The 22,165-nt window shown below is 36.1% G+C and overlaps 1 protein-coding gene across 8 annotated transcripts in view; it reads left to right on the top strand.

The window, feature by feature from the left end:
- SRSF11 (serine and arginine rich splicing factor 11) overlaps positions 1-20,493 on the top strand; it is a 44,263-nt gene extending 23,770 nt beyond the window's left edge. For 5 of the 8 annotated variants that reach the window (XM_087449169.1, XM_087449163.1, XM_087449162.1 and 2 more), the window contains 11 exons: positions 441-550; positions 2,422-2,514; positions 3,317-3,366; positions 4,794-4,921; positions 6,883-6,964; positions 11,977-12,000; positions 12,205-12,336; positions 14,976-15,065; positions 18,362-18,457; positions 18,856-18,994; positions 19,100-20,493. In XM_087449169.1, the coding sequence (XP_087305295.1) occupies positions 441-550; positions 2,422-2,514; positions 3,317-3,366; positions 4,794-4,921; positions 6,883-6,964; positions 11,977-12,000; positions 12,205-12,336; positions 14,976-15,065; positions 18,362-18,457; positions 18,856-18,994; positions 19,100-19,297 (1,142 nt within the window). In that variant the 3' untranslated portion in view covers positions 19,298-20,493. The remainder of the gene's footprint in view (positions 1-440; positions 551-2,421; positions 2,515-3,316; positions 3,367-4,793; positions 4,922-6,882; positions 6,965-11,976; positions 12,001-12,204; positions 12,337-14,975; positions 15,066-18,361; positions 18,458-18,855; positions 18,995-19,099) is intronic. The other 3 variants (XM_087449131.1, XM_087449139.1, XM_087449133.1) reach the window with 3 other exon arrangements.
- The last annotated feature ends 1,672 nt before the right edge of the window (positions 20,494-22,165 follow it).

Genomic DNA, 22,165 nt, shown 5'->3' with positions numbered 1-22,165 from the left:
TATCTTGATTTTTCTGTGTGCTTTATAGTGAAGCAGCCGACACGAGTCGTTGTTCATAAAACAGCTTTTGAAAGTTGAGAGCACACCCCTGGAGAACCGACTGTGCTTGCTTACGTTTGGTTCATGACTTAAAAATCGAGTACAGGTGATGAAATCTTGGCAGTGTTAACAAAAAAGTAGTGTGTATTGTGCTATTTTTTTTTTTACTCTAGAAACTTAACCATTTGTAGAGAAAAAGGAAACAAATTTTCACACATTGAAGTTTCATTCTGACATAAAATTAATGATAAATAATCATAGAAATCAAGCTTTATATTTTAGCGAACATAAGTACTTTCAACAAACTCAGGTGGTGTATCAGGGAGACATTTTCTGGGTGTTTTTGTGTGTTTTCTGTCTTGCAAAAGAGTATGTTCTAATGCAAGGATGTTTCTCTGCAGGAGTTATTCCTGATGAGACTAAGGCTTTGTCTCTGTTGGCACCAGCTAATGCAGTGGCAGGTCTTCTGCCTGGTGGTGGACTCCTGCCTACTCCTAACCCACTTACCCAGGTACTAGTTCTTTGAATTCTAAAGGATGGAAAGGAACACAGAATTGTAGATATAGCTCAACGTATTTGAGCTTCTTAAGTGTTGTGACTCTGGTTCCCAGAACGATATCATGTGTGTACAAGATTATAAAAGGTAAAGGGAATCTCTTGGCAGTTTGCATTTTTAGAACATTCTGAAAATTGTAAATGCCTGTTATATCCGTTTTGCCACTGGCTCTCAAAATAACCCATAAGTAACTATGTGGAAAAAAAAAAATCTCATGAGGCATAGACTTCTGTTGAACACACTGTTAAAAAAGTATGTTCGTCTGGCCCAGGAAAGAAAATAAAGCTGAAGTTCAGACGTCTGTTTTTTTTCGTTTTTTCTTTCTTGCTTTCTCAGTGCCCTTTGATCTTTTGCTCTTATCTTGGGGTTTGAATTAAGTGGGTAGCTTGAAATAAAGATGAATTCTTGATGGAGATGTTTGATATGGGGAAGATGAAATAAAAAGTTGGTGAAAGTTTTTACTGGGTAATGTTTCTAACCCTGATAATGCTGTAAAAAGCATATTATTTTGGAACTAAAAGACTCTTTAAATGACAATGTATTCTAACCACTCGGAGAGATTGTAAATGGTTAGTGGTTTCACAGGTAATAGTGAATGATGAGCTTCAACTTGAACTTTATAACAGTATTCTTTCTATTACATTATTTTGCCTGTCTAAATGCTTCGGTTAACTATTAAGTGAACTGTATAGTATCATAGAGAATAAGATCAAGAATTTGTTACTTAATCCCTACTTTTTTTTTACTTAAAAAATGAGGATCTTGGTAATTGGTAGATATCTTTGGTGTATAACATTGTGTAATAACTAAGATAGCCATTTTTGTAGTAGTATTAACATAGTATTTTAACTCAGTTAAATTGTACTCAGTAAACAGTTAAATTACAGAAAGCTTGATACCTTATGTTTACTAAATATTAATTGAAACTAGGAGAACTTTCAGCACAGTGCTTATACAAAAGGTCAAACTGCCTCCAAAGCTATAGGATTTTGCATGGTTTGTGTCTGTTAAATTATTGGTTACTCAGAATTATGTCAGGCAGGAGACAGAACCACACAGTAATTTGAACAGGAAAAGTTTACTAGTAAGAGGAGATTACTAGGGGAGCCCTAATGAATACAGGAATTGCAAGTATAGGAAGCAACTACTACTGCTAGGGCTGAGGAAGGAAGAAACAACATTTAGATGAGAGGGGGCTCCTCTTTGCCCTTGAGGCTAAGATTCAGACCTCCTTTGAAAGGGTGGGTAGTAGAGAAGTTCTCTGGGGGCCACAAAACTTGCTAGGAAGCTGCTCAACAGGATCACTGCAACTGCCTGAGAGGTGAAGGCCACTGGGTATCCCATATGGCACTGCAGTAACAATTGGAGAGGGGACATAGGAACCAGTAAGAGAAACCCCTTCCACAGTCCATATCCTTCCAGCTCCCCCTACAGATAAAGCTTAACATCATGCCACGTATCCTACCTATAAGGATGCTGCTTTCAGTATCACAAAGTGGGCACAGAACAGTGGATTTGGAGCTGAGAAGCAATGAATATTTATAGTTGGCACAAGAATGTATTGAAAATTTTTGTATTTTTCTAAATTCTGATTTTAGGGATAAATGTGCTGTAGTTCATGAAAAATGTGGCCATCGTATATAGCAGGGGTAGGCAAACTACAGCCCTTGGGCCAGACCCCCATTTTTGTTCATTCTTAGTGGAACACAACCGTGCCCATTTGTTTGTGTGTTGTCTAGGACTGTTTTCTAGCCACAGTGGCAAGTTGACCCCAGTATAAGGAACAGAAATGAAATTTTAAGTAAATGAAATTTGTAATTTCACAGATTGGCGCTGTTCCACTGGCTGCCTTGGGAGCTCCTACTCTTGATCCTGCCCTTGCTGCGCTTGGGCTTCCTGGAGCAAACTTGAACTCTCAGGTATGACTTAATACCCTTCAACTTTGAGCTCGTTTTATAATTAATTTATTTCATTAACTGCTAGCTTGCATTTCAAGAGCAGGAGATAAGTGATTGTGATAGTGCAGTGGTAATTTTTTCTTACGTAAACTCGTTAAAATAAGATTTACAGGGTCACTGTATTATTAGCCCCTTACCCATTAAAGTATGTCTTGTTTTATGTAGTTCAAAGTAAAGAGTAGATTCACAGGAAGCCAGAAGATCGTCAGTATGTTATGGAGTCAGAGTAAACAGTTGGGAATGGATGGGAATGTGTTTTTATCATTTGTTTTCCTGTCATTTAGTCACTTGGAAATTTTTGTTTGCTCTCATTGTAATCTTTTTTCTGAAGTTTTTACTTTGTGGAAATCTCTTGATTATTATACTGGCTAAGCACTTTGAGTTTTGTTTTACATGTTTCTTTAAAACATTACTTTTCCCTCAGAAAGTCTTAAAATAAGCAGGAGGTGATTGTTCTGTAAAATCTAGACTGTTCAGCTTCACAGTCTTTGTATTTAACTTGCTAAAGCAGCTCTGGACATCCAGTAATATAGCCACCAATCTCATGTGTTTCTTTTTATTTTTTTAATGTGGCTACTAGAAAACTTAATATGACATATCTGTCTAGTGTTAAATTTCTATTAGTCATCATTGTGCCTAGAATATGTTACTTTTTGTAGTTTTGCCAGATTGTCTTAGGATAGTTCAGCACACTGAAAAAATAAAATAGCAATCATTTATTGTTTTACATATTCTCATTATTGTTATACTTTTGTTTTTGCAGTCTCTTGCTGCAGATCAGTTGCTGAAGCTTATGAGTACTGTTGATCCCAAGTAAGGATTTTTTCTGTGTTTCCACTGGTGATATGGGTATAGTATGTGAATGTTTAGAGAACAGTTATTTTTGGATAGTTAGAAAGAAAGTTATTTCAAGGCATGCAATATATAATTCTGTTTTCTAGAAACAAGAAGAAAAATCCAAGATAAGCCCATTGTAAAGGGTTTTGTTTTAGTGTAATTGGAATCTTTCAAAATAGTTGTAAATAGCTTATCCCAAGATAACAGGAAAAGAGCTAAACGTTATCTTTAGTTGATTCATTGGAAAAATATATATTGACTACCTACTGTAAGCTTGTACTGTCATAGCGTTTATGCTCTAGTCAGGAGGGGAGACATTATTTCAATACAGTAAATCATGTGTATCTAACCAGAGAAAGTAAGAGGTGCTTGTTACAAGGAGGAGAACTTAGTTTGAAGATCACAGAGGCTAAGCCATGGGGGATGAATAGGAGTTAGGGAGACAGAAGTGAGGAAGACACTGCCCTGGATCAAAGGAGTAGTACATATCACATAATAATAGCCAACATCTTTTAGGTGCTCTGAAAAGTTCTCTTCATGCTGTAACTGTTGTTTTCTGCTTGATATATAACAAAGTCAAAAGATGTTTTAATTGGTAATTTCTTGGTATATTAAACTTGAACTTAATCCTTTTTCTCCTTAACTTGGTAAAAGTCACTATCAGTAATAGGAAAGTATGGAGGGAGGGACGGAGGGCAGAATCATTTGACTATAGTATTTAGTGGCCTTTTTTCTTAAAAATGATCAGATAAAATCCAAGCAGGCACCTTCCACCCAGCTTATAAAATAAAATATCATCCGTGCAGTTGAACTTCCCTGTGTACCCATTCGTGTTTACATTTCCCACTCTTCCCACAAGTAACTACTATCCTAAATTTAGTGTCTATAATTTTCTCTCACGTGCATAAACACTTAAGGTGCATGTTTAGCCTTTCCAGTCAGGAATTGGATGAATAACTTTGGGGTGCCATTGGCCTCCGCCTCATTTTCTCCCATCTGCAAACTTAAAAGTAATGCTCTTCCCCAACAAAATTACGATGTTGTACAAAATTTTTAAATCTGATGAAGGAAAGTTCTGTTCAAAAATCTTCAGCATCAGTATATTCCTATGTACTATCATTTCTCAAAATGTGTTTATGGAAAGTTAATGGATATTCAGCAAAATTAAGTAGGTGTTTTTCTTATTCCAGGTATCTCTGAGTTTTTAAAGTGCAGATACCATTGTAAATATTCAAAAGGGTACTAAACTATTTACAGTTTTACCAAAATTATCGTGGAATCCTCCCCTCTTTTTCAAGGAGTATCTTACTAAAATGATGATACATGAAACATTTATATATTTATTTGAGATGCAGTTGTGCATTTTTAAATATTTCAGATCTCAATTCTTGGTTCTGTTTCAGGTTGAATCATGTAGCTGCTGGTCTTGTTTCACCAAGTTTGAAATCAGATACCTCTAGTAAAGAAATAGAGGAAGCCATGAAGAGAGTACGAGAAGCACAGTCCCTAATTTCTGCTGCTATAGAACCAGGTAAAATAGGTTTATGTGAATCTTTGTGTGAATTTTGTTGAATCTTAAATTATGTGATTGTTGGCAAAAATGATTATTGCATAAGTTTAGAAATTTGTTGAAGAGTACTCTAGTTATTTTTTAATTTTCCAAGTTCTGGTAAAAGATCATATAGTGGAACGATTCTCAGTGAGGGGATGGAGGGTGGGGAGTTGTTACTCAAACGTATTTGGGAGTATCTGGAGACGCTTAGTTGTCGTGCTGGTACCAACTGCACCTAGTGGGTCGAGGGCTAAACATCCTGTAGGTATAAGACAGGTGCACCTCCCTCCCCGCCAAGCAGAGAATGATCCATCCAAAATGTTAGTAGTGCCTAGGGTTATCTAATACTTGGTGTGATATTTTGGTTGCTTTTAATTTATGGTTTTTTGGTGGTTTTTCATCATTTATGTTTGCATATGTTGGGATAGCCAAATTGATTTTAGTCTTTCAGTCTTTAGTCTTTGACCAAGAGAATCTAGTGAAGACGCTTCTGTTTATGTCATCTGTTTAAAGAAAAGCAAATACCTTATTCTTTGCAGATTGTTTTTTTGAGCTGAAATGAATGGTCATCTCATTGTCTACTTATATATATATTTGGATCTTTGGTCCTGGATTTTTTTCTTCCATTAAATAATGTTTTATTCATTTTCAGTTCTTATTTCTTAAAAAGTGGGAAAGTTTTTAGTACATATAGTATTAGGAAAATATGTTTAAAGTATAATACTGGATAAATTAATACCAAGTGCTTTTATGTGTATTACCTCATTTAATCAACAAAATATTAAATAATCAGCCCAAGGTCACATGGTAAGCAGTAGGAGCTTTAGATAGACAGCTGGATCTGTGACTCCAAAGCTAGAACACCATGTGTAACTGTTACTGTTTTTCATTGAAAACTCATAACTGGACTAAAAGTGGTTTCTTTATGAATTCCCTCCCCCCAGATTTTTATTACTTTATTATTAATAATGACATCCATAATAAACTGAATCCTATTAATGAAATGATCTAAATGTGAAGGAGGAACTCACTCTCACTTTGATGATAGTCCATGTATGAAGAATGCGGTGACTTTCTCTTGTTATTCCTAAGTTAAAGGAATTTCTTATGTTATTTAAAAAATAGAAAATGGAGACAAATCATTCTAGATCTGTCTCCTACATCTCCTACATTTACACAATTGAAAATTGGTGAGGAGGAGGGGAGACAGACAGATTAAGAAGAGAACTAGCTTTGCTAATATCCAGTTCTGTCACAGAATATAGTGAGAATAGTGAATGAAGCATGACTTTCTGGATCTAGAGGCCAAACGTGGAGCCTGTTTATCAACCTCTTTAACATAAATGTACATGAGTTTATTTAAGCAAAGGAGCATAGAGCTAAGTGGTGAAGAAAGAAGGAACATTTTGCTGGACCAGGAATTTAAAATTTTTATTTTATATTTTTATTTATTAAATATATTCTACAGTTAACTGCTGGTTGGCAGATCTTGTTAATACATAAACTTATGAAAATTAAAGTTTTAATCTTGGTGAATTGTAGCTGTATTTGGGAAAGTAGAACCTAAAAATGGAAAAAGGGACTCTTCACTTAGAAACCTCTAAAGAATAAACAATGAGAAAGATAATCCTTTTCATAGGGTGTTTTATGGGCAACGCTTCACAGCCTCCCACGTCTGAAATGAAATAGTCAAGGGAACCTTTGAATAGCTGAAAATCAGAATTCTAATTTGGATCTACCAAAAGCCTCAATAATTTGCATCACTTAATCGAAGCTTCAGCATTCTCGTTGTAAAATGATCACTCGTAACATTTAAGGATTATATGTAAAAGCTACAAATTAAGATAATAAAGAAATTCTTATAGTAACTCCTGAATGGGAATAGTTTCCCCGTTTGTTTGATGATTTCTAAATGCAGATTCCTTTTCTTTTAAATCCAGATAAGAAAGAAGAAAAACGGAGGCACTCAAGGTCAAGGTCACGTTCGAGGAGGAGGAGGACTCCCTCGTCTTCTAGGCACAGGTTCGACTGACTGCTTTGATAGTCATTTATACCTTAGATAATTTCTGTACGTCACATCCTTCTTAATTTGCTGCCTCTTAACCTACTAGCTCCTGGTTAAAGTTTTTAGTGTCACTGCTGTTAGCAGCTTATGTGAATGAGTGTTCACATATGTGTAAATGGAAAAAAGGGATAGGCTATAAATAGATGATTGATCCTTTAAAACTCCAAAAAATCCAGGGATAGGAGGAAGGCACTGGGACATGAGCACTGAACTGAGTTAGTACTACGGAAAGAACACTGTACTTGAAACTAGTGAGTTATAGTTCTGACTTTTCACTGGACTCCTGAAATTTTTAATTTGGGAGGTTGTTAGGCAGCCTGCAGATTACCCATCTAGTGCATGAATATTTGCAGTGACAACTTGTTATTCTTTTTTTTGAGACTGTTCTTTGTATTCCTGGATAAACTAATTGATGGTATCATCCTTCATTCTGCCTAGAGTAAGACTAAATCAGTTTATTCTCTTTTCTGCGTGACATCCCTATATAAATTTATAAGGCTCTCTTTAGACCAGGGGCTCTGGTGTTAGGTCCTCTTCATACTTGTAGAAAATAGGAGAAGCCCAAAGAGCTTTTGTTTATATGAGTAATAGCAATCGATGTTGGCCATATTAAAATTTAAAACTGTCAGTTGAAATAACAATAGTAAACCCATTCGTATTAACATAGCTTTGAAACAAAACTTGTCAAAAAAATTAGAAGAGTAGCTTTGTTTTACTTCTTTGCAAATCTCTTTAATATTTAGCTTAATAGAAGACGTGCAGGATTCTGCATTCAACTTACTGCAATATATTTTGGTTGGTATATGTAGAAAATCTGGCTTCACACAAACCAAATATGTAGTTAGAAAAGGGAGAAGTAATTTTATAATCTTTTCAGGTAGTTGTGAATAGTATTCTTTGATACAACAGCAAAACTTGACAAGTGGTAGTTTCTTAAAAGATAGTTGCAGTATGGAATCTGAAACCATAATAATGAACCTTTTATATTCTGTTACATTAAAATCTATTGATCTTCCTTACACTTTGAATGGATCTTTTTCCAAGGCGTGCTTTTGTAAAATTATGCATTGGTGGTTTGCAAAATAATTAATTCATTGCGTTGTGCAAGTTTTCAAATGGTAACACATTTTGTTATACAATATCAAAAAATGACTTTTGGTAATGTTACCACAAATCTCGTCAAAAAACTCTTTAAGTATTAGGAAGATGTCAAGTTCACAATTGTGGGTTCAAGTTTTCCAGAATTTGATTTTCTCTTGAAAGCTCAGATTTTATTATTGGCCACAAATTCACGTGTTTTCCTTGAAATGTTAGGCTTCATTCATTTTTCAAGAAACGGTCTGCCAAATACCCAAGTCTGAATAACCATAGTTTGTCAGTTCTTTAAAGTAAAGGTAATGTTTCACGGAAGAAGCAGTTAGTTAAGCTCAAAATGCAATCACAAAGTGTCTTGATACAGCCATTGAACTTGAGTAAGTATCAGAAGTGATTTATGCATACTTCCCATTTTATTGCACAGAATATTGCTCAAGGGACTGGATTTAATATTGCTACTCAATAATGATACTACTTTAGTAGTACTCAGGGGACTAGATTTAATAAAATTAGTAGTTTTTACTGCTTCATCAAGGACATCCTTATTGAAAATAGCTTTTTCTTTTCGGTTTTTTTTTTTTTTTTTTTTTTTTTTGTGAGGAAGATCAGACCTGAGCTAACATCTGATGCCACTCCTCCTCTTTTTTTGCTGAGGAAGATTGGCCCTGAGATAACATCCATGCCCATCTTCCTCCACTTTATATGGGACACTGCCACAGTATGGCCTGACAAGCAGTGCATCGGTACACGCCCAGGATCCAAACCTGTGAACCCCGGGCTGCCGAAGTGGAGCGTGCTCACTTAACCACTTGTGCCACCAGGCTGCCCCTATTTTTTTTCTTTTACTGCAAGTGCGTATTGTGAATGCCAGTGAAGAGCGCAGTGACTACTAGGGCAGTTCAGTTGCCACTACCTTGATTTGTGCTGAGGAGATGCCAGCACTTTGACACGACCATTGCTTTTGCACATTAGTGCAAATGTCAACACAGTGAAAAGGGCAAATAATGGCTTATTATTTTGGAAATAATTTCAGCCTTACGGACCCCGTGACATTGTCAAGTCATTTCTTGGACTTCGTCTTAGTCCATTTGGCTGCTGTAATAGAACACCATAGATTGGGTGGCTAATAAACAATAGAAATTTATTTCTCACCATTCTGGAGGCTAGGAAGTCCAAGATCAAGATGCCAGCAAATTTGGTGTCTGGTGAGGACCCCCTTCCTTGTTTGTAGTCAGCCGTCTTTTCACTGTGTCCTCACATGTGGAATGGGCGAGGGGTCTGTGAGATCTGTTTCATAAGGTCATTAATCTTATTCATGAAAGCTGCACCATTATGACTTAATCATCTCCCAAAAGCCTACGTCAAAATACCATCACATTGGAGATTAGGTTTCGTACTATTCATCCTGGTTTATCTTTCCACACATGTCATTTGCCACTCCAGAACAGTTAACCACAGTATTACTTGCCTGAACATGTCATTTTCCTGATGCCTCCATGTTTTTGCTCGTGTTCCTTTCTGCCTCATGTTCTTTCCCACATCTTCACCTCACCTGAGAAACTCCTTTTTCTTTGTTCAAGATACAGCTAAAGTTTTACTCTTATGTGAAGTGTTGGTACTGCTTGCAATACTAATCTTCCATAACAGTGCTCTCATAGCTTAGTTTGACATTTGAAAACTCTTACAGATAAAAGAGAGCCTATGTCTTTTTCTTCTGTATATAAAGTACGTGTTAAGACTCTCAAATTTTAATTAGAATTGCTTTAATATGACCAGTGGGAAGTAACAGTGAAACATTTGTTTCCCTGAGCAAAGTGTTTTTGGACACTTGTAATAACACATCATAACAGATAATTAGTATGGGTTGTGTAGTGTCTTAAGCATCTTGGCATATAAAATGACCGTTACTTTCAATAAGCTTTTTTACTTTGGTATATAATATGCTAATCTCTATATTTTTCCATGTTTAAAAGCTCATATAAGGGGCTGGCCCCGCGGCGTAGTGGTTAAGTTCACGCACTCCGCTTCGGTGGCCTGGGGTTCGCAGGTTCGGATCCTGGGCATGGACCTACGCACTGCTTATCAAGCCATGCTGTGGCAGGCATCCCACATACAAAGTAGAGGAGGATGGACACGAATGTTAATTCAGGGCCCATCTTCCTCAGCAAAAAGGGAAGGATTGGCAACAGATATTAACTCAGGGCTAATCTTCCTCACCAAAAAATAAATAAAAATAAAAAGCTCATGCAAGCTAGTAAGTGTGTTCAAGTGACTCCACAGTAGTTACTGTTGAAAAATAACTGTTTTGGGGCCTTAGAGTAGATAGACTGATGTGGTACCTCTGCTTATTGGATTTTTTAAAGTATTTTATATTGTTAATCACTGTTTAGAAAGAAACCTGTGAGAATGACTTATGATTTGTTTTTCTACATCTATATTTTTTTCTATATAGATTAAAGGTAGGAAAAATGTGTAACTCAGTTTAGCTAAAATGATTGTTGATTTAAATTTGTCTTAAAGCCAGAATGCTCAAAAGATGAGTCGTAGTTAATTGTAATAACATCAGTTTTTGTTTTCCAGAATTTTTTTTTAACTCTTCAGAAGAAAGTGATGATTCTGATATTTTATAAGGTCAATATTTCACTCAAAATATATTACTAGTACCTTTTATTGAAGTCAGGCACTGTAGTAATTGCTCAAGGGTGCAGTGGTGAATAAGGTAGACATATATACCCCCTGTCCTTGTAGAGCTTACGGAAAGATAGGTAAGCATTACAGGAAAATTTCCTAGAATACAGACATGTTATTAAGAGCGATTGTTTTAGTAAATGGTTTCAAATATGGTCAAAAATAAGAAATGATTAAAGTAAAAATTTATTGAATTTGATAAGACTCTACTGATGTGTTTTGAAACAGCTGTTTTGGAGAATGATGGCAACCGAAGCTATATTAGCACATCAGTAAGAGGAAAGAAGGGAGTCAGTATTTAATGTATATGCCTACACTAAGGCGCTGAGCTGGACTTTATAATTTCATTTAAATTACAACTATTCTGTGATGTAAGTGCTATTATTTTTTTGACTGCTAAGTAGTAGCCTCAAAGAAGTTAAGTAATGAATGCTGTCAACTGGTTTATAAATGAGATTTGAACACAGATCTTTTCCATTTCTAAAATGTCCATCCTCTGGCACCTTGAAAAAATAAAGGGGAAAAGTTTAGACTGTATTTGAAATTTTTCATGGAAAGAGGTTGAAGGGTCACTAGAAGTTAAATGATCAAGTCTAAGCAAAGAACTGCAATTTATTTTTAATTGTTCTTAAAACAGAAGAAAATAAAATATGGGAAGGAAGATCAGTGACAACATCAAAGGTTAATTTTGCTTCTCAAGTCCTGGGAGAGAAAGTATAGAAGTGGAGGAGGAATGGGGGAGAGGGTGCAGAGAGAAACATTTCTGTTATGTGATAGGAAAGAGATGATCATATACAGACAGTGTATGTTGAGTGGAAATGAGAGTAAAAGAGGCAGTTTGTACTCAATTGTGTATATCTGTATGAGGCCTCCATTGCTTGAACTTCTCTTAAAGTGTAAATCAAAGTGAAATACATTTCAGAGAACGACAACCAGAAATGATAGAAGGCAACCCACTCCATGGTTTCCATTTATAAAATGAGAATAATAGTGGTACCTATTTTATAGGCTTATGAGGATAAATGAGTTAGTATTTGTAAAGCCTAGTAAGCATATACAAGTATTCAGTAATTGTTAGACTTAACCTGCAATGGTGAGGAATCAAATATATACTAAAATGCTATATAATTGTGAAAGATGATGCAAATAAACCAGAAATTTTTTATTTTCCTTTATTCTCTAGCAGAAGAGGAATTCCAGGTGTTAAAAGGTATTACTGAATTCTAGGGTATCAAAGATGTTTATTATATGGACTAAATAAATAATGGCAGCAATTGATGGGAAATTACCCCCATTTACTGATGGTTAGCCCATATGTCTGAATCTTTTGTCTGATGCTAGGTGAAATAGTCAACACACAGAGCTAGTCTTTTTACATTTATATGCATGTCTTGGCGTCCTTTTACATTATCAGGCGGTCAAGAAGCAGATCGAGAAGGAGATCACATTCTAAGTCAAGGAGTAGGCGACGATCCAAAAGTCCAAGACGGAGAAGATCTCATTCCAGAGACAGAGGTAGAAGGTCAAGGAGCACATCAAAAACCAGGTACAGTAGACTAGTAATATTGGGTGGGGCGATAACTTGTCAAGTTCTCAAGACCTCAAGTACTGTGCTACTTAATGATACAAAAGGTGGTGATGGGAGATTGGGCTAGACTGGGGGAGAAACTGTTTGAAGTTTGAGGAGGCTCACATTTGTTTTCTTGTTCTGCTTTGTAAACTTGATTTCTGCTTGGAGCTGAAGGCTTAGATAAGATTTCTTTGCAGTAAAAATTCTTGGCTATCCTACTGCCTTATTTCATTTCCTTCTTTCCATGAAACTACTGCTAAGGATTTAGTGCTACCAGCCATTCCTCATGCTGTGCCAAAGAGTTTATGGCAGACAATCATACCTTAATTTATCTTTATTTATATCATCATCAGCACCTTATAAAAAACGTTTATTAAGAATTGCTATATGGGGCTGGCCCCGTGGCTTAGCGGTTGAGTGCGCGTGCTCCGCTGCTGGCGGCCCGGGTTTGGATCCCAGGCGCGCACCGATGCACCGCTTCTCCGGCTATGCTGAGGCCACGTCCCACATACAGCAACTAGAAGGATGTGCAGCTATGACATACAACTATCTACTGGGGCTTTGGGGGAACAAATAAATAAATAAAGAATTAAAAAAAAAAAAAAAAGAATTGCTGTATGCCAGACACTGAAGCATACTTGGAGAGTCTCTTACCTCATGATTTGGGACCAGCAGAGAGTTAAAGTGAGGACTCATTAAAAAAACAAACTTCCCCACCTTAACCGTTTTATTTCGATTTAAACATGCATTCAATAATCATTCTTTTTCATATAGGGCCAAACCCTTTTAAATTAGCATGCCTAGCCTTGAGTAACACATAACCAAGTTACTGTTTTTTCATTTGAACCACCTCTAAAGTGGCAAGAGAACTCTGTCCCTCAAAAAAGTGCCTATATTTTTATTATATTTTCCCATTCATAGTTGTCACACACACAGAGTTTTACAACACTTATTTTTTTAGCAACTATCCTTTATCTCTTTCTAAAATATTTGCCTTAATTTTCCAGAAGCAGTCCTTTATTTATCCATTTATATATTATGTAATTAAAATAATAAGGCCAGTTGGGGCCAACAAAATTTATTCTTGGTAAACATATAACTCAGCTGGGAGCAGAGGTTCTGGGATAGCTTTACTGAGTGTTCAACCTGTGACAAGGCTTTCAGTCATTATGTTTTACAGAGTGAGTCATCTCTTAATCCAGTCAGTCGAACAAACAAGCTTGCTTAATGAAGCATCTGTCATACAAAGCGGAGTTAGGCATTGCTTCCCTCAGGGAACTTACTTTATACTAGGAGAGAGATGGATATAACGACAAAGGAAGGGCCATTGTTAGAGATGTTGGAGGAGGCTTAATTGAGAATTGACTCTTGAGTATTAAATTCTGATAGATTTGAATGGACTTAGTGAGGGGCATGGTTTCAGGTAGAGAATGTTGTTTACAAAGTTAGCCTGAATTCTTGAAATAGCAAGTATTTTGTTGTAGGAGGATGAGGAAATGAGATCAGAAAAGTGTAAGGAGACAGATCCTGCAGAAGGCTTTGTTGTTCACACTAAGGAGTTTGTACCTGATCCAGGAGGCAATGGAAATAGATTGAAAAGTGATGAACAGGAGTTAATATTTTCAAGTTTGTACTTTGTAAGATTTCTGATAAGAGGGTGAAAGATCCTTTTGTAGAAAACATGACTGGAACCCCTTAAGGAACTGTGACAGTAATCTAGGAATTAGATTATGATAAAAACGTGAATGAAGAGAGAGGGTAGCTGAGGGAGCAGGGTGACCAGTGAAGGGAGGGAATGAAATAGAGAATACAGGGTGGGGAGTGAGCTTAGAACAGCTAAAGGGATACTTTAATCTCTAAAAGTATAGAATAGTTGAGGATAGGGGTGTATGTGTTTCTGGGTGTAAGGGACTTCTCATTCAACAGATATATTGTTACCCTTTCCCCAGAGTCTTGGAGAGAATGGTGATCTTGGGGAAAAAATGCTGTGGGGAATAAAAGCAAATTTACAAGAATCTGTAAGATTTAGAGTTGAGGTGTGGTTGTAGTAACAGTCCCTGGTGATGGGATATTTTTCCAATAGTACTGAGTAGCCTAGAATATGTAGCAGCAGGAAAAATGCTAGAAGGGTTGGGTTGATCCATGATAGAGGTTAACATGGGGTGTGTGCTTCGGAAGCATATTGGTAGTATTGATGATTCATTTTGATACTGTGTTATGGGTTTGAGCCTGATAGTAGAGGACGTAGAGTCACGGTGGGTTGGGGAACTGGTAATCAACTGAGAGGAAAAGCAGTGTTGAAGAGCCTGGAGACAGTCATTAGAACTATTGGTGTTTATCACCAGACATACCAAGAAACTGGCCAACATCCTTAATGATTTTCTCACCACACAGTCTACTTTACGTTACTTTATTGGAGAGAAGTTTTATGTGGAATACCAGGAAAATAGGATTTTTTTTAAGGTATTTAGCACAGATATGCCACTTGAGCTATTATTTCTATACAGTTCTATCAGAATAGCATTCATATTTTAAGAATGGGATTAGCTCTCATTGTGCTGTGTAAATTTACATTAGCTGAATCTTCTAATGCATCAATTGTGTTCATTTATTAGAGACAAAAAGAAAGAAGACAAAGAAAAGAAGCGTTCCAAAACACCACCAAAAAGCTATAGCACAGCCAGACGTTCCAGAAGTGCAAGCAGGTGAGGTGGCATTATGAATTCTTGGCTTTTTTTCCTTTGTTTGCAAGTATTAATAGGCTGTGAACATTAAATGTTCTCCAGTACCTAGATACATATTTCAGTGTTGAAGTTTTTTAAAGACAATTTGTGAGGAATAACCTGAAGTTCATCTTTCTTTTTACTTGATAATTTTGTGGTGTAGAGTATATTTGAAATAACCTGGAATTTAACAGAAGTTAGTTTTTATGTTTACGCATTTCACATCCTGATTTGGTTGGTTTGTGGTTTTTTCCCCTAAACATTTAAGTTTTAATGGCTAGAGTATACTGAATTATTAGATTAAATTCTTTTTTTGTTGTTGTTGTTGTTTTTTTTTGTTTTGGTGAGGAAGATTAGCCCTGAGCTAACATCTGTGCCAGTCTTCCTCTACTTTTTATGTTGGTCGCCACTATAGCATGGCTGACAAGTGGTGTAGTTTTGCACCCAAGATCTGAACACGCGAACCCAGGCTGCTGAAGCAGAGCGTGCTGAACTTAACCACCACGTCACAGGGCTGGCCCCTACATTAAATTCATGTTATTGTGTTAATTTATATTTAAAATATCCACGTTAATACTCAAAATAATTTATTTTGCCATGTATAGTGGTTCATCAAAATAACGGGAGGCAGTACAAGTTCTGATTTGTGTCATTCTTAGACTGGTAATTCTGCCTTTAACCTGCCATAGTGAAAATTCAGTGTTGCAAACTTGACAGAAAATATATTTTTCACACTTAACATGGAATTCATATATTAGTAATTAATTCCATTTTCTTCCAGTCCCATTTACAACAATACAACACTGTATTGTTGCAGTGTTTGTTTTCTTAATCTTGATTGTTTCAATTCACTAGGAGGCTTATTACACTATATACAAAACAACTCAAAATGGATGAGGGAGACCTAATGTGAAAGCTAAAACTAAAAACCTCTTAGAAGAAAATATAGAAGTAAATCTTCATGATCCTGAATTTGGCAGTGGTTTCCTAGATATGACACCAAAAGCATAAGCAACAAAAGAGAACTATAGATAAATTGGAGATCATCAAAATTAAAAACTTTTGGGCCGGCCCTGTGGCTTGGTGGTTAAGTGCGCGCGCTGCGATGCTGGTGGCCCGGGTTCGGATCCCGGGTGCGCATCGAGGCACCACTTCTCCGTTCATCCTGAGGCCGAGTCCCGCATACAGCAACTAGAAAGATGTGCAGCTACGACATGCAACTGTCCACTGGGGCTTTGGGGGGAAAAATAAAATAAATAAAATCTTTTAAAAAAAAAAAAAAAAATTAAAAACTTGTGTTTCAAAGAATACTATCAAGAAATTAAAGATAACCCTCAGAGTGCTAGAAAATATTTGCAACTTATGTATCTGATAAGGGACTTGTATCTAGAATATATAAAAACTATTACAACTCAATCATAGACAGATAACCCAATTAAAAAATGTGTGAAGGATCTGCATTGACATTTCTCCAAAGAAGGTATGCAAAGTGTCTGATAAGCACCTGAAAAGATGCTCAACATTGGTCATCAGAAAAGTTTCAATCAAAACCGCTTCACGCCCACTAAGATGGTTACAATCAAAAAGACAGATGATAACTAGTGTTGGTGAAGATACGGAGAAAATTGGAGCGCTCTACCCTGCTGGTGTGAATGTAAAATGGTGCAGCTGCTTTGGAAGAGTTTGGCAGTTCCTAAAAAAGTTACACATAGAGGTTTTTGTTTTTTGTTTTTTGTTTTGGCTGAGGAAGATTTGCCCTGAGCTAACATCCACTGCCAATCTTCATAACAACCAAAAAGTCAACCCAAATGTCAGTTAACTAACATGGGTGAATAAAATGGTATATCCCTATGGTGGAATATTTTTTCAGCGGTAGAACGGAACAAAGTACTGATAGCTGCTACAGTATATGGATGAGCCTTGAAAATTATGCCAGATGAAAGAAGCCAGTCACAAAGGACTGCGTATTGTATGATTCCATTTATATGAAATGTCCAGGATGGGTAAATCTATAAAGACAGAAAGCAGATAAGTGGTTGAACTGGGGTAGACTATTTTCTTCAAAGGTAAATATATAAAAAAAGAAAATGAAACCAGGTTTTAGTGTGCAAGGAAATTGCAAACCAAGTCTGAGGGATAGGTGGCAGAAGGGATGTAAAAGATGAGACATGCAGCATGCACTTTCTTACCTTAACAGCTGGAGGCACTTCTTTGCATGTTGCTTTATTTAGTGTACTTAATCATAAGCACCTTACCTTACCCTACATAATTATTGGATCGCTCTGAGTTAAGGCATATTCTATATGTAAGTTTTTATTGAATACCTACTATGTGTTTGTAATTGTGCTACAATCTGTCGAGGGCCACAGAAATATAATATAAAGTCTCTCTTCCATCTAGGAAGTTTGGAGTATCAGTTACACAAAGCAGTAGCAAAAAGTATGAGATAGCCAGTCCTTATGAACTTCATGAGTATTTGATGAGTGAAAAGTTGTGTATAAGTGTTCCAGGATGGGGCTTTGGGAGTGGGGAGTCACAGGGGGCTGTAAGGATTTAAAAAGCTTCATTTGGAAACCAGACAACTGAAAGTATAGGGTTTTATTATTTTGTCATGTAATGGTCATCTCGTTAGTCCTATAACTTTTGAGAATAGTGACAGAAGCACAGTATTTTTTTAAAAAGCCACAATTTAAAGAGGGAAAGCCTATACATCTTAACACTAACTGCTCAAAGTGGGATTGGGGGATGTGGTTTGCTAGAGGATAGTAAATCCACTTGATTTCCATGTTATCACTGACTCTAGTTCTCTGAATTTTACGTAATGATTCAGTGTAATTTTTTTGGATTTTATTAGCAACTGCTTTCCATATCACAATGTATTATCCTGTATCTGGTCTCGCTGCTGAATGTTAGAATCTAAAACTGATTTCTTAAATAATAGTTTACTTCAGACTGTTTGTCCCTATTAAATTACAACTTTTGTTAATCATTCTTTCCTCAAATTTAAGATTTCTAATAGCTTGATGTTATGTCTTTAAGAAGAATTGCTAGAAACGTAGGGGTTTCTTGAGGGCATTGAAGGAAAGGTATATAGTTTGCAAAAGAATTGCAGTTGTTTATTATTGATTTGATTCTTCAGCTCAGAGCAGTATTCGATTAGCAGAATCCTGTTGTAGGAGTTCCTAGTGGAGCTCTGTCATAGATGCATCAGCTGTGATGTGTCTGTGTTTTTTTATAATACTGATTTTAAAGTCTAGTTTGCACATTTGTGGTTCTAGAGAGAGACGAAGACGAAGAAGCAGGAGTGGTACAAGATCTCCTAAAAAGCCTAGGTCTCCTAAAAGAAAATTGTCCCGCTCACCATCCCCTAGGAGGTAAGAATATTAATCATTTAGATCTATCCTTTCTATTTTTCAGAAACTGGCAGTTTTTCTTTTAAAAACTGTCCTGCAGTTTTTCTTCCTTTTCAGGAATTAAAAGCACGTGCTTAAGCACGTGCTGATCTATCCCCTGTATGACTTGAGACAGGGTTCTGATAAACACTGATTAGGACTGGGCATTTAGACCTGTAACCAAGTAATAGTCTTCTTGCCTGGATTACTTGTGCACAGCTTGTGTTTTGAAATTGGGCCTTTGTCCTCTTTATAGCCTATGACCTTGGGTCAAGCTTCCCATCTAAACAAGTTTAAACTTACTGCTACTCTTAAGGGGGAAACTTCTTGAGTGGTTCCTTTAAAGCATTTTTTGTGAGAATATTTTACTGTCATCCTAGACATAAAAAGGAGAAGAAGAAAGATAAAGACAAAGAAAGAAGCAGAGATGAAAGAGAACGATCAACAAGCAAGAAAAAGAAAAGTAAAGATAAGGAAAAGGATCGGGAAAGAAAATCAGAGAGTGATAAAGATGTAAAAGTATGTTTACAGACTAATTTATTTTGGTATTTTGTGTGGTGCTGGTACTTTTAAGAAGTGATTTTTCTGTGAAGACGTTTACTTTTATTATTCTCCTTGGCAAAGCAGGTTACACGGGATTATGATGAAGAGGAACAGGGGTATGACAGCGAGAAGGAGAAAAAAGAGGAGAAGAAACCAACAGAACCAGGTTCCCCTAAAACAAAAGAATGTTCTGTGGAAAAGGGAAATGGTGATTCACTACGAGAATCCAAAGTGAACGGGGATGATCATCATGAAGAAGACATGGATATGAGTGACTGAACACCGCCACCATGGGAGTCCACCTGTACACGTGCATCAGTGTCATTCCTCCGTGTGGTTTCTTAATGCTGTATTTGCTCATCTCAGACCTAGATGTACACAGCTCTGAGTTATTCCAATGGTTATAAGCTCCTGATATTGACGTTAGTTATTTACATCCAAAAGCTTTTAGAAAATGATACCTGGGGAACCATTTCTTGACATGGTGAAACCTGATTGAGTAACCAAGCAGTTTTACTATCCTGGTGCTGCTTCATAACAAAAATGAGAAGCTGCATGCATCTCCAGCAGGCATGGATTGTTTATGTTGTATGATCTCCTTTATTAGGTAAGTTCACTTATAGTATTTCTAGAATTTGATTCATCGCTGTGATAGAGCCGTTTAGGGAATGCACTGATTGCATGTTAATTTTGTGGCAGGAATATCCTAAATGTCATTAAAATTCTCCAACATGATGGATCTACTTATGGTCTTGTTTGTTGACATGACAAATTAACATTCTTATAGTTACATCTGGAAATGAGCATTTGAAATAGATAATCCTTTAAGCCTTGTGGCTAAATTTTTGTGGCTTTTGTTTAACTTTGAAAGGTTATATATGCACTAACCTTTTTTGATGGCTAATTAGGCTTTAAATACAGAAACAAGATTACAAATAAAACTGCCTTTGGCAGTGAGTAAGTAGCATATTTTGAAGTAGAGTTGTATACTTTTTCATAAGGTGTTTGGGAATTTTTTTTCCTAAAGTAATTTATTCCACATCTCCATCAGTGCAAGCTATCTGCCTGTCCTGAGTCCATCTGGAAAAGAAAGTTCTCTCTCATCGTGGTTTTCAAGTTTCCACTCTTTTATTAATTTGTTTTAATCTCAGTGTTGGAAAAAGGGGATAGTGCATTTTAAATTGACCTTCATATACTTTTAAAATAAGAGAGGTCTACTTGATGATGTACTTTTTATTTGATCTCAAGTTGTATAAAACCAATAAATTTGTGTTACTGTTACTGCAGTAGTAATCTTATGCACACAGTGATTCCATGTTAAATGCATAGTAGTTAGGCAACTGTTTTCTTAGTTACAGGTATTTCAAGCTTCACTTTTGTGCAGTAAAACAAAAGTAGGCTACAGTCTGTGCCATGTTGATGTACAGTTTCTGAAATTGTTTTACAAGACTTTGATAATAAAACCCTGAAACTTATGTTCATGTTCCTGTAAAACTGTATTTGTATTTATTTACGCTGATGAATGTATGACATTTACCTCATTCATTTTACAAATCAAGTTCTTGCCCCTCTCAATCCACATATTTAAATATAATAATAAGATGAAATCCATCACTGTAGTGATTAGTTGCCATGAGAATTGTCAGAGTTGGTTTAATTTTTATCTAAAACAGTTTTCTTCTTAGTGTAATTTTATTTCTCATATTTTCAGTATAGGAATTGGGTTGAGTAAAACAGTGAACTTTAGGATAAACAAATGATCCCACCTGTATCTAGTAAATTTATATTTTTGGTGAAATATAAATATTTGCCTTTTCTGGAATAGTATAGAAACTGTCAATGGTATGTATCTACTGTACAATACTAAATAGTATATTTATTCATTTATGAAATCAGTAGTGTTTGGTGGGATTAAGGGAAAAATGAGGCTTGGAATTGTAGCTTTTATCCAAGTTTAAGTATAATTTTTTTTTAACTTTGAAATGATAGAAAAGCAGCATTGTATTTACAGTTTGTAGTAACTTTTTAACAGTTTTATCAAAAGGAATTTTGTCTATAGTAAGAAATTCTAGTAACCGTCCTAATCACTGCATTTTTAAACACGAAGTTGAATACAAATGACATTTGTTTAAACTTATAAAACCTTTTTTAGTAGATAAGGGTTGAACCATATGACATTGCCATTTTTGTAAGTCAAAAACAAGTAAAATATTGGCTGTTTCACGTGGTTAAACCTACTGTTACTCAGTCTGTTCCCTCACTTGTAATCTCTGAATACAAACATACTAACTTTTCAAAAGGGAGTAAGAAATTTTGGACTTTAAAATAGTGCCCCTGACTTAAAAAGCTCCAATGAAGGGAATCCATCCTGAGGTTACTTTCCAGTGAAGGTTTTATGCACAAAGGCAAGGTTGTGCTGGGCACAGGCCTTTAACACAGATCACCAGTTGAAGTCAAGTGAACACTGCCTCCACACTTGAGTTTTGTTCTGTATTTGATAGTAAAAATGATTAAAAAATAAAAGTGGTTTTGTTAGAAAAACGTTTGTCCTATTTATTTGCCTGACTTCTTGATGAGTGAATGAGAAGTAGTGGCTCTGTACGAGTCCAGTCATGAATTTCAGCTTCATTCACAGCTGGAGAGACCTATGCTTTTTTTTTTATTTTCCTGTCTGTAAACAGGGAGTGATACCTACCTTGCAATGTAGTTGGTATTTAGGAAAAAATGTAGCCCTGTGTGCCAGTAAATGGTACCTGCTGTTTGGTTATAGAACTTTTCAAAACTAGAGAATAATGTAGTTTGAGCTTTTCAAAACTATACAATAATAAGCACTAAGATAAATTGCATGCAGATAAGGCTTTGAGAAGGCTATGTTGCTCTTTTCATTTTTTTGAAGATGGGTTTTGGATAATAAGCTTCCTGGTAGTGTTTATACAGATCGTCCTTGATTTATGATGGGGTTACATCCTGATAAACCCATCATAAGTTGAAAATATCACAAGTAAAAATGAATCTCAACACCTAACCTACTGAACGTCATAGCTTAGCCTCATCTACCTGAAATGTGTTCAGAACACGTAGATTAGCCTGCAGTTGGGCAAAACCATCTAACAAAGCCTATTTTATAATCAAGTGTTGAACATCTCA

Source organism: Ceratotherium simum, chromosome 2, assembly GCF_057802395.1.
Source record: "Ceratotherium simum simum isolate JZ-2026a chromosome 2, ASM5780239v1, whole genome shotgun sequence".
NCBI lineage: Eukaryota > Metazoa > Chordata > Mammalia > Perissodactyla > Rhinocerotidae > Ceratotherium > Ceratotherium simum.
The sequence above is the reverse complement of the archived record's forward strand: the minus strand, read 5'-3'. Positions and strand labels throughout refer to the sequence as shown.